Source organism: Aquarana catesbeiana, linkage group LG05 (assembly GCF_042186555.1).
Source record: "Aquarana catesbeiana isolate 2022-GZ linkage group LG05, ASM4218655v1, whole genome shotgun sequence".
NCBI classification, from domain to species: Eukaryota; Metazoa; Chordata; class Amphibia; order Anura; family Ranidae; genus Aquarana; species Aquarana catesbeiana.
The window spans coordinates 403,996,535-404,010,158 of record NC_133328.1 but is presented as its reverse complement, the minus strand read 5'-3'; the positions used below and the strand labels follow the sequence as shown (position 1 = coordinate 404,010,158).

At 39.8% G+C, this 13,624-nt stretch overlaps 1 protein-coding gene across 3 annotated transcripts in view; it reads right to left on the bottom strand.

The window, feature by feature from the left end:
• The window catches only part of CDKAL1 (CDKAL1 threonylcarbamoyladenosine tRNA methylthiotransferase), a 1,191,002-nt gene that overhangs the window by 296,053 nt on the left and 881,325 nt on the right, over nt 1–13,624 (bottom strand). For all 3 annotated transcript variants that reach the window (XM_073631142.1, XM_073631141.1, XM_073631143.1), the window contains one exon: nt 5,066–5,128. In XM_073631142.1, coding sequence (XP_073487243.1) covers nt 5,066–5,128 — 63 coding nt within the window. The remainder of the gene's footprint in view (nt 1–5,065; nt 5,129–13,624) is intronic.

Sequence of the window (13,624 nt, the reverse complement as noted above, 5' to 3'; positions counted from 1 at the left end):
TCAGTCCTTTACAATCTTGTGACAAATAACGTGATTAAATTTGTGACAGAAAAGTGCATAAAAATCGCATAAAAATCGCACAAATCTTCTAAGGTGCAGTGATCTTGAAAATGCTGAATTCCACGTGTCCTTCACCTCACCACCGTGATACGTGAATCCACTCCCAAAGGAATCTCACTCACCGAATAATTTTGCCAGCACTCTCATGCACGGCAAAAAACGCTTAGTAGCCACACTCCAGAGAACTCCAGCAAGCAGCAGCAGCAATACCACAGTGTGTAGAATCAATCCACATGTAAAAAAATTGAGGAACTCACATAGCGTAAACCAGCACGGCAAGTTTATTTAAAACCACTACAATCTTCAATGGAAACACTCACATTTTAAAGATAAAAATCAGCAGTAAAACCAATGTGATTCACAGCAAGCTTCAATCATTAGTGGATACACTCAGAACAACAAATGGTCACGGCGGACCCGAGGTGTGTTGATGCTCAGACTCACGGTCTTTCTCACCCCCCTCCGTGGTGCGCCGTGCAATGACAGACTCTCCTTCGTATAGGGGGGCGTGGCTATGAGATGTGACAAGCAACGCTGAGAGCCGCACTATACGAAGGAGAGTCTGTCATTGCACGGCGCACCACGGAGGGGGGTGAGAAAGACCGTGAGTCTGAGCATCAACACACCTCGGGTCTGCCGTGACCATTTGTTGTTCTGAGTGTATCCACCAATGATTGAAGCTTGCTGTGAATCACATTGGTTTTACTGCTGATTTTTATCTTTAAAATGTGAGTGTTTCCATTGAAGATTGTAGTGGTTTTAAATAAACTTGCCGTGCTGGTTTACGCTATGTGAGTTCCTCAATTTTTTTACATGTGGATTGATTCTACACACTGTGGTATTGCTGCTGCTGCTTGCTGGAGTTCTCTGGAGTGTGGCTACTAAGCATTTTTTGCCGTGCATGAGAGTGCTGGCAAAATTATTCGGTGAGTGAGATTCCTTTGGGAGTGGATTCACGTATCACGGTGGTGAGGTGAAGGACACGTGGAATTCAGCATTTTCAAGATCACTGCACCTTAGAAGATTTGTGCGATTTTTATGCGATTTTTATGCACTTTTCTGTCACAAATTTAATCACGTTATTTGTCACAAGATTGTAAAGGACTGATTTTTCATGCTTTAACCAATTAATTTGTTTGTAATATAATTATATAATCAATTACAATTTTTTCTGCGCTTTAATTTATGAAACACAATAACTGGGGATTTTTAGCCATTTATTTATTATTTTGCTGTCACAGCTTTTTTCACGTGCACTTTGGATGTACTTTCGCATGGTTTGATTAGTATTGGTAAACACCGTTAAGTTTCATGCATTAATTTGCACACTTAAGATATTTTCAACCTTTATTTTTGATGAAATTGCAGCACATGCGATTTCTAGCACTAGGGATATGAGCGCCTCTTATTTGCTCTGATATATCTAGGAGAAGGTGCGTTGGATTTTAGGATATATTGGATCAGATAATATTTTAGTTTGATAGCTTCTTAAAGGGGCAGCTCTCTTTTTTCACTTTTCATTTAGTGAGTTATATATGGTTACACATATTTTGTTATACACCAAATGAGCCATTCACTGGATCTTATTTCTGTTTGTTGCAAATTCTACTCATTGGCGCAGTGGGGGTTGTTTTGAATTGAGGGCGGCTCACCATTCTGACTACCCATTTTTTTATTCTCCCTCCTGATTGCCTGACATACAGCAGTGGCGCCACTGGCTCCCGCTGCTGTCAAAGTCAGTCAGCCAGCCAATCAGGAGAAAGAGAGTGTGGGGCCGGGCCGCAGCTCTGTGTCTAAATGGACACACAGGCCTGTGACTCGGCTTAGGTGCCCCCATAGTAAGCTGCTTACTGTGGGGTCACTTGACCGTAGGGAAAAGCCAGGAGCACAGAAGAGGGACCAGAAAAGAGCAGGATCCAGGCTGCTCTATGCAAATCACAGAGGAGGTAAGTATAGCATGTTTATTATTTTCATGGGAAAAAAAAATGAGACTTTACAATCACTTTAATGACATTATCAACTTTAAAGGATGATAGTTTTAAGGATTTTAATTGCAACTAATCCCTGCACTTTGCCATTGCAGAGCACAAAATATTTTAACCACAAAAAAATGTACATATGACTCCATAGATATAGCACTATTTCAACATACATTATATTATTTTCAGTGATACGGTCCCATTGACTAAAGGGTCTTTGTGAAACTAATGTTCTGTTCTTACTTGTTAAAAAAACAATATCTAGTATATTCTCTTCAATGCTTTTCTCCAAAGTCCAGCTAATCCAAAGTAATCCCCTTGCTAATACACTCACACACATGTAACACATTCTGACCAAAGCTGAGATTGTAAGCTAGGTAGGGCCATCAAAGTTCAAACACCCATCTCACGGTAACTCAATATACTGCGACGAGAAGTACATGACAGCATTTTTTGGCAGCATATAGTGTTAAAAGTGCATTAAGCTCTTATAGCACCATATTTTTATTCCTTATTGTAACACTCAAATTGCGCTATAATAGTATCAGTTCATTGAACTCACTTCCCTCTCTCAACCACTTTGCCTTTAAGCGTATGCAGCAACAAAATAGCATGAGGCATTCCACTTACTGGGAAATTTTCTTTAGAACTCATGCCACAAAGCTTGAATATACATTTTCAAGATATGCCTGTAGTATTAATTGTAAAAATGCAAAGCAGCTATACCTTTAAAAAGGAACTACACGCTAATCAACTGAACACAAAGGACAAAAAGAGTGGGGGGAGTGAATCTTTTTTTTTTCAGTGCCATCTATCATTTCTTTCATCTAACAAGTCTCTAACACTGACTGCAGTCAGTGTATACGACAATTCCCCTTAGACTACTATGGGTAAATCTTTTCATTAACCTGAAAGAACAAGCAGCAGCCTTCAGGAGATACAGATGAGGAAGTGGTTAAGGTGAGATGTCTAAAATGATCGGATTGCTAGACTAGAAACAAAGTGCTGCGAATTACACCTTGCTCCCATTTCCTGGTTGTGTTTTTAATGACTTAACTGAAAGCAAAAAATAAATATGTATTTACATCATATTCTTAAAAAATGTGTGATACTAAATTGTGACGCCATAGTTTTTGGATATGCGCAATATTTAGGGCTTCTTAGGACTTACAAGGAAGGCTCTATAGCCCACTGATAGGCAGTACATACTAAGAAAAAACATCAGTGGTTTAATCAAATTAGTCTACTGACTGTGATTTTTCAATTTCATGCCCTAAATAAACACAATTGCTTCCATTTGGAAGCTGAAATAAATGTAATCTTTAAGTAATTCAAGTCAAGCAAACACTACAGACAAAAAAAGAAAAAAAACTATTAACCTTTCAGAGCTCACCTGCAAGTGTTCATGGACACACATTATGAGCACATTAAAACAGACCAGGAGAATACTTTTTGGCAGCTGTAAAAGTCCCTTGCAAGTCAGATAATTTATAATAATTTATTAAAAGGCTCTAAAACAAACATCAAACAGCAGAGATCTACAGTCACATTCTATTCTACATAGCCTAATGACTAATTTGTAAAGGAGTGTGTAAGTCTTCACATGTAAAGCCAAAATCATTTGAGGACACTTTGATATAATGCCACAAAGGATATGAATGGAGGAGGCGGCAGGAGGAGAAGTGAATGACCACAAGCTAATAAAAGTTTTAATATAAAAATAATAGTTTCCTTGTGCTAGGATAAAGGACTTACAATTCACCAGAAAATTCAGAGAAAAGACAGTAGTAAGCACACCATTACTTCTATTCAATCATTGAATAAACTACAAATGCATTTTTCAACCCAAGAATTTACCTATTTCAAAATATTCTACAGTGCTTAAACAAAACATTTCGGTACACTCACTGTTAAAACTGAAGTTTAGTGATAAAATATTCTGGGGGAAAAGTACTAAGGTTATAACTTACTTATAATGAAGTGTATTATCATGCAGACTGACGGTTCTTGTAGAAATTTGCTGAGCATTTCCAGTTCATACCATATTGTTTCCAAACAAAAAAGCATGCTAAAACTACCAATTGCATTAACTATATTAACTGAAAAAAAACTATACTGACTGATGAGATTAGTACACAAGTGCCATTTATTATGGTTATTGGTGGGCTCAGAACCCAATTTGATTGGCTTTGGCGATCTTAAGCATCTCCATCTGGCAGCATTAAATGTTCTAACACTATAAAAGTCAGCTGGACCTGATTATTTATTGCTATAGACCTTTGTGTGACTTTACTTACACCTGAAATACTTTACTATTAAATTAATCAGACAGTAAAGAGGAACACAGGTCATTCCTCAAACATATTCCATAACATCCCAATTCTCAAACTACCCATCTGTCACAGCAGAAGAAGCCGGAAGGGACATGTCTTTTTGAAAGTCACTGACAGCCAGGGCCAGGACAAGGGGTGGACAGGAGGGGGGGCTGCCCTGGGCACTGTGGTTTCATGTGAGGTCAGGGGGGGGGGGGGCACCACAAGGAGATTGAGGGAGGGAGGGAGGGATTTGTGTTGAGAAGGGGAATTTGGGGATTGGCAGGGCAAATTTGGTAGTAATTTGGGGGGATTTTTGTTGGGAGGAGGATGGGGGAAGAGGATTTGTGCTTCGAGGGGGGATTTGAGGCATTAGTGCTATAGAAGAGGGGACGTATGTATATATATATTTTTTTTAATTTTTTTTTTGGGGGGGTGGGGGTTTGATGCTAGTAGGGATGATTGGAGGGTGTTTGTGCTAGAAGGGGAAATTGGTGGGAGGGAGGATTTGTGCTAGGATGGGGGGAGAAAAATTTGAGTGGGAAGGCGAGGGATTTGGAGAGGGTTTGTGCTTTGAGGGGAAATTTGAGGGGCAGAGGATTTGTGTGTAAATAGGCTTAGGGGTTTTGAAAAAAAAAGTATAAATCTGCCAGCCCCCTTAATTAAAAGATAAATACTTTTGATGAGATAAGCCAGTAATGAGCATTGCCTTACCTTATGGTCGTATGGATTGTATGAATGGAAAAGTTGGGACAGCTCTTTGGTTCGCTGTTTTTTCTGAAAGACAAAAGGTGAAATACTTTAGAATTTTAATATTACTGAATAATTATTGTGCAAGTTTAAAAATAAAACCATTACAGTGCATTCAAAAGGTTCCCATTGACATCTTCTACATTTTGTCATGTTACAACTAAAAACGTAAATGTATTCTGTTGGGATTTTATGTGACAGACCATGACAAAGTGGCACATAATTGTGAAGTGGGAGAAAAAAAATAATAAATGGTTTTCAAATTTTTGTACAAATATCTGAAAACTGTGGCTTGCATTTGTATTCAGCCCTCTTTACTCTGATACCCCTAACTAAAATCTAGTGGAACCAATTAACTTCAGATGTCACCTAATTGGTAAATAGGTCTCACCTGTGTGTAATTTAATCTCAGTATAAATACAGCTGTTCTGTGAAGCCTTCAGAGATTTGTTAGAGAACCTTAGTGAACAAACAGCATTGTGAAGGCCAAGGAACACACCAGGCAGGTCAGGGATAAAGTTGTGTTAAAGTTTAAAGCATTGTTAGGTTATAAAAAAAATATCCCAAGCTTTCAAAATCTCACAGAGCACTGTTCAATCCATCATCCAAAAATGGAAAGAGTATGGCACAACTGCAAACCTAACAAGACATGGCCATCCACCCAAACAGGCTGGGCAAGGAGAGAATTAATCAGAGAAGCGGCCAAGAGGCCCATGGTAACTCTGGAGGAGCTGCAGTGATCCACAGCTCAGGTGGGAGAATCTGTCCACAGGGCAACTGTTAGTTGTGCAATCCACAAATCAGGCCTTTATGGAAGAGTGGCAAGAAGAAAGCCATTGTTGAAAGAAGGCCAAAGGAAATCCCATTTGCAGTTTGTAAAAAGCCAGGTGGGGGACAAAGCAAATGTATGGAAGAAGTTGCTCTGGTCAGATGAGACCAAAATTGAACTTTTTGGCCTAAAAGAAAAACACTGTGTGGGGGAAAACTAACACGACATCACCCTGAACACACCATCCCCACTGTGAAACACGGTGGTAGCATCGTGTTGTGGGGATGCTTTTCTTTTGCATGGACAGGAAAGCTGGTCATAGTTGATGGGAAGATGGATGGAGCCAAATACAGGGCAAAAAAACAGTTAAGTCTTTTGCAGAGTCTGAGACTGGGGTGGAGGTTCACTTTCCAGCAGGGCAAAGACCCTAAACATACAACCAGAGCTACAATGGAATAGTTTAGATCAGAGCACATTCATGTGTTAGAATGGCCCAAAGTCCAGACCTAAATCTAGTTGAGAATCTGTGGCAAGACTTGAAAATTGCTGTTCGCAGACACTCTCCATCCAATCTGACAGAGCTCGAGCTATTTTGCAAAGAATGGGCAACAATTTCACTCTCTAGATGTGCAAAGCTGGTGGAGACATCCCCAAAAAGACTTGCAGCTGTAATTGAAGAAAAAGGTGGTTCTACAAATTATTGACTCAGTGGGACTGAATACAAATGCATGCCACACTTTTCACATTTTGAAAACTATATATTGTTTCCCTTCCACTTCAAAATTATGTGCTGGTCCATCACAAACTCCCAATAAAATACACATTCACATTTTTGGTTGTAACATGACAAAATGTGGACAATTTCAAGGGGTATGAATACTTTTTCAAGGCACCGTATGTAAGCTTTCTGTTGTCACTATAACTTTTGGGTTGCCAGAAACAAAATGTCTTTCCATATAAAATGGACAAGGAAGGTAAATGGATTGGAGCTGCTTAATGTAAAACAAGTACATGATTAATAATTAAGCCTGTTTTGTAAATAGAATTGCTTGTTAAGTGATCTACAAAAAGGTAAACAGTTTATACCACATTCCCTTTGAAGATCTCTTTACCTAATGATAGCATAATAATTTGATCGTAAACATTACATCTGATGAGCAAACAACTCTGACATATGTTTGAAAAGTGCTGTTTTTTTTGCTTTGTCTTTTCTAACACAATACGAATACGTATCATAAAACAAAAAGAAAATATAATGAGAAAAACTATATATAAAATTTGACCTCATACAATATTAGAATAGTAAAAAAACAAAACAAAAAAGAAAAAAACAAAGAGTTTTTTTGCGGAAGGGAGTTTAACGAGACACGTGGCCACTCATTAAAATTATTAGAAAAGAGGTTTAACCTTAAACTATGTAGAGGGTTCTTTACTGTAAGAGCGGCAAGGATGTGGAATTCCCTTCCACAGGCAGTGGTCTCAGCGGGGAGCATCAATAGTTTAAAAAAAAATAAGCACCTGAATGACCGCAACATGCAGGGAAATGCAATGTAATACTGACATAATAATACTAATAATAACACACATAGGTTGGACTTGATGCACTTGTGTTTTTTTTCAACCTCACCTACTATGTAACGATTATGCAGTCTTTAAGAGCTCTTGTCTATTGAAGGAATGTATCACATGTATCTTATAAGAAACTGTTCTAGGGTTGAAATTTAAATAGCAGCTGCATTCAAACCAAGCACTTTATTCCAACTGAAGAGGAGCAAGGTGTAAACCCAGCTAGTTCATTGCTTCTGTGCGCACAGGCTTAAAGCGGAGATCCACCTGGGGAAAAAAAATAATAAAAGTCAGCAGCTACAAATACTGTAGCTGCTGGCTTTTTAAAAGTATGGACACTAACCCATCCAGGGAGCCCGCAATGTTAGCACCCCAGCCAATTTTCGGATCAGCTGCCAGGTGCTGGGGCTGCCATTCATAGTAAGGGAAATTGGCAGTAAAGGCTTTACAGCTGGTTCCCTACTGCATGAAATGTGCTGCGCTTTCTTACCGGCCCATCGGCGGAAGGAGGCCAAACTTCCCAAGGACGGCGCCGCGGCACTGTCTCCTGGAAGTGGGGAAGGGTACCTGTTGAAAACTGCTTCTAGTTGAGTTCCGCCCAAAAGTGGAACTTCTGCTTATCTGTTTCTCCCTCCCCTCCCCCCTAAAATGTACCAATGTGGCAACTGGGGTGGGGGGGGAAGCAGATAAGAAGAAGTAAAACTTTTGGGTGGAACTCAGCTTTAATAAAATAAAATATGATAAAATATGACATATGTAACACTGTCTGTCGATAGCATTAACACAGCAGTATTTATTTTTCTGAGTCTCCCATAACAGTTTTATTATCTGTTAATCCGGCTAGCAAGTTGAATTCACAAAGCGAACACGCCAGAATAAGGATCCTTTTTCCAAAAAATTACAGCTATTTTCAGTTGAGCCCAATAGTATTTGAAAATTACAGTCACATACAGTACTTGAAGATTCTTATTCTTGTGCTAAAACTTCATAGGGGATCAGAAACTGTAATATGAAGGAAGAGAGGTGATATAAAAAAGAGAGGCAGGGCAGGAATGTATAGGGAGTGATATGAAGGGTGATTGGGTCCTACATAGGGGGTGAAGGTGGGTTCTAAAAAAAAGGGGGGTGGTGTGAAGAGGGGGTTCTAAAAAAGGGGGTGAGGACAGGAAAGTGAAGGGAGATGTTATAAAGGGGATGAACACAGAACAAAACATACCACCAAGGCAACAAAGGAGTGGCTCAAGAAGAAGCACATTAAGGTCATGGAGTGGCCTATCTCCAGACCTTAATCCTATAGAACATTTATGGAAGGAGTGGAAACTTCACGGTGCTAAGCGACAGCCAAGAAATCTTAAGGCTTTAGAGAAGATCTGTAAAGAAGAGAGGACCAAAATCCCTCCTGAGATGTGTGCAAACCTGGGTACCAACTACAAGAAACCTCTTACTTCTGTGCTTGCCAACAAGGGTTTCTCCACCAAGTACTAAGTAATGTTTTGCTTGGGGATCAAATACTTATTTTACTCACTGAACTGCAACTTAATTTATAGCATTTATATTTAGTGTTTTTCTGAATTTTTGGTTGATATTCTGTCACTATCACTTAAAATACACCTATGATAAAAATTATAGACCCTTTATTTCTTTGTAAGTGAGCAAACTTACAAAATCTGCAGGGGATCGAATAAATATTTCCCCCATTGTATTTCCCCTTGCCATAGCACCTCAGATGACCCTATTATTGAATTAAAGCTACCTCAGATGAACTTCTTGAGATAAGAGGAGTGCTACTGCAGTCTATATTATAGCGGATAGATAACACTTTAAAAACGGACAGCTGGAATGAGACTGGTCTTAGTGGACAGCACAGACTCATTTCATTCCACCAGTTTTAAAAAGCCTGTCCCACATCGGTGTTATATGGCGACATTAGAACAAGCACACAAAAACAATTGGATCCTTTTCCTGCCTACAATAGTTTATACACTGTGTGATGGATCTGGTCACCCTGACCTCATGTACCGGTAACTTTGAATGGCTGTATCATTCAGACAAATTAAACAAGATAAACAAAAGATCTGTATTTTCCCTCATAGGTTAAAGGGGAATTTGTAGCTATTACAATATCTTTTCCTTAGCCTTGTATCTTCTGAATTTTCTAAAGCAGAAATGGAATAGATTTTCCATTTCAATCAATCTTATTCACAGACAGACAATCTTTTCAGTGAATATTTTCCTACAGAAAATTGTTGTATAAAGCTGTGTATAGGCACTTTGTTTTTAAGCCTTTATAAAATAGAGATTACATACTTGCAATCAAATAGTCATCAAACCTAAACGCTGGAATCATCCTTTGGATTAGAGCACTTTTAAACCCTATAACTTATTTTCTTTTTTTTCTTAAGTGTGCTTTTAAATACAAGTATACAAATCTAAAGGACGTTATTGTGTTCTGGCAGGGACGCCCCCAAAGCAGAACACTCTGGTTAGTGCTGAGAGAGCTCACCAGGAGCCGGTTGGTAGACCTTTTCCAGTCATGCCCCATCGACAGAAGACAGCCGAATGGCCAGCTTTTGTGGGACCAGCTGCAGTACACACGGGCCGAACATCAGACGGTTTCTACTGAACCGACCCATGCCACCCGACATTCAGCCTGTGTTTACGGGCTTAAGAGAGGGTTGGGACCTCTATCAGGTTTATTGTTGTCTGTTTATCCATTTCCTGATCCAGTGTCAGTGAGAGAGGTCATGATGGGAAATGTCTCCAATAAGGAAAGAGGCCTCAACAAAAACACCCTTTTCAGTGTGGACAAGTTACAGCATATGTCAGAATTGTATTATGGTGTGTTCTGTCCCAATAAACCATTTTTCCCTTGTGATTGTTTGTCAATGTGTCACAACTAGAGGTCGACCGATATATCGGCCGGCCGATATATCGGCCGATATTTGGTGTTTTTTACTTAATCGGCATCGGCCGATTGTGCTGATAAAAAAGCCGATATAGCTTCAGCGCGACTTGCAAAAGACTTCTGTAATAGAAGTCAGTGTCTGTGTGAAGCGACTTCTCCCCCTCTCTGGGCAGCCTGCCAAATCTGATAAAAAGAACCTGAAGGATACAATGTTTACACTTCTGAATGAACTAAATTCCGTGTGTAGAAGTTCTCAGTTTAACCATTTAAAGACTAAATCTTTTCTGACATTTGTTGCTTACAAGTAAAAATCCAGTATTTTCTGCTAGAAAATCACTTGGAACCCCCAAACATTATATATATATTTTTTTTTAGCAGAGACCCTAGGGAATAAAATAGCGGTTGTTGCAATATTTTATGTCACACGGTATTTGCGCAGCGGTCTTTCAAATGTAATTAAAAAAAAAAAAATACACTAATAAATTTAAAAAAAAAAACTAAGCAGTAAAGTTAGCCCATTTTTTTTCATCCAGAAGTTTTGATTACCTGTTTTTGTGTATTTAATATTTAAGAGAGGTTTTTTTTTATATTTTTTTTATCTAAATTCTACATACAAGTGAACTGATTGGAGGTTTGTTTTGTTTAATAAATGTTTAAATGTAAAAAAATTTCCGTATCACTGAAGGTTGCTTTCACACTGGAGCGGGCATGCATTGACGGTAAAAGACTGCTAGTTTTAGCGGCTCTTTACCATCATTTTAGCGGCGCTATTCGGCTGCTAGCAGGTCGCTTATAACCCAGCTAGCGGCCGAGGAAGGGGTTAAACGCACCCCTGAAGCGCTGCTGCCGAAACGCTTTGCAGGCGATTCGACAGCGGTGCGCATTCATTTCATTGGGCAGGAGTGGTGGTATACACTGCTCCAAAGATGCTGCTTGCAGGACTTTTTTTAATATCCTGCCAGCACATCGCCTCAGTGTGAAAGCACTCGGGCTTTCACACTGAGACTGCAGGGGAGCCGTTTGACAGGCACTTTACAGGTGCTATTTTTAGCCCAAAAGCGCCTGAAAAACGCCCCATTGTGAAAGGGGTCTAACTGTTAGATTTTATGAGATGAAGGTAAAAAAAAAAAAAAAAAATCGGCCTAATATATCGGCCCAAAAAAAATCGGCATCACATATCGGCCATCGGCCACCGCGATTTGTAAATATCGGCATCGGCATCGGCCAGAGAAAAACCCATATCGGTCGACCTCTAGTCACAACCACTAAAAAAGTGAGGGGACAGTGCTCCAGATAGTCACAAACTGCAAATAAAAATCTACAGAAGTTCCATCTACTCCCAAGTCAATTTAAAAAGAGGTTTTAGCTGGAGTTTCTCTTAATATTTCATTAGACCACTGGAAAATTAAAAAAAATGATTGCATTTGCTTAAAACCACACCTGCCAAAGGAAACACAGTGGCATACAATGCTCCATGAGAAATATCAGCTGAGCAGAATAAATGAGTGCAAAGAGCTGGCTGACCTTCACTATCTACCTGTCAAATGTTAGCATTATACCAGGTGACTGTATAATACAGAACAAGTGGGGATTTATTAAAACTGGAGAGTGCAAAATTTGGTGCAGCTGTGCCAATCAGCTTCTAACTTAAAGGGGTTGTAAACACTCGTGTTTTTTTACCCTAATGCATCCTATGAATTAAGGTGAAAAAAAACTTCTGACACCGATCGGCCCCCTAGCCCCCCCCCCCCCCCCACCTGTTTTATGCTCCTGAGCCTGTTTGTTCCCTTGGCGGAGACACGTCGTACCTCTCTGCCCGGGGCTTTCGACTCTTGATTGGATAGATTGATAGTGACCCAGCCATTGGCTCCCGCTGCTGTCAATCAAATCCAATGACGTGGGCATCGGGGGGTGGGGCCGAGTCCGGCACTCTGTATGCACGCAAATGCTGGAGTGTGTCCACAAGGTAGCTCCCAGGGAGAGCCCTTTCCCCCAGGGGGTTTAGCGATGCGAGGAGGAGCCGCAAGTGCCGCTGGGGAACCCCAGAAGACAAGGTTCGGGGCCACACTGTGCAAAACGAACTGCACAGTGGAGGTAAGTATGATATGTTTGTTATTTAAAAAAAAAAAAAAAAACAATCACTTTAAGCTTGTTCAATTAAGCTGTAAAAAAAAAAAACAAAAAAAAATCTAAGCTATGCAGAGATGCACCAGTTTTTGCACTCTTCAGTTTTATTAAATCAACCCCTATCTGGTGTTGATCATAGCTGTACTGTGAGCAACATACAAAATGTGTAAGCTGCCCAAGGTTAGGAACATTTGTGATAATAGGATTATGTTGTGATTCCTTAAGACAACAAAAACTAGTCCTTCAGTATTATTGCGTTATCAAACTTTTTTTTTTTTTTAAACTTGGAAAATATTTGAGTAATTGAGTGGCAATCACTTATAATACATTTATTATTCTCATTTCTAAAAAGACTGTCACAGTCCAAGAGTAAAATTAAAAATAAAAGATCTGACGACATAGTTATATGATCAAGGACAGGCTCACATCTCACCATCTGTTGTTCTCAATGAGATACCTTTTTGAAAGAACCAAAGCAACTGTGCCATTAAAGAGAAACTGCTGTCATGTGCACAGTGCAGCAGCCTACAGGTCTCTGTCAATATTCCCATAATTACAAAGGCATTCTAATGGGCAAAGCTCTGATGCTTTCTGGTTGTACTGAAGCCTACCTGCTCCATCACATTCCTATTGCCCATCACTTTGGTGATCTGCCTCACTAGCCTTAAGAAATGTACAGGAGGTAGAAAGGAATGGACAAACATCAGCATTAGCCGAAAGGACCTAAAAAGTACTTTCAAATAATGTTTTTATTCTGGGCAGCACAGTAGCTAAGTGGTTAGCACTTCAGCCTAGCAGCACTAGAGTCGCCAGTTCAAATACCAACCATGGGACTACCTGCCTGGAGTCCTCCCTGTGCTTACATAGGTTTCCACCCTTACTTCAAAGACACGCTGGTAAGTTAATTGAGTATATTTATGAAGGTGATTTAGGTCGGGTTCACACTGGTACAACCCGACTTTTGTATGACTGTTGATCCTACTTTGCCCTGCGACATCGGTCCTACTTACATCCGATGTCAATGAACGGGATATGATTTTGCTCTGACTGTGAGATAGTCAGACTTGTCCTTTGACCAATCAAAACAATCCCAGCGTGACAAATTCCTTTTCCTGCTACTGTAATCACCATGTCAGATGTCACAATTTCGATGGTT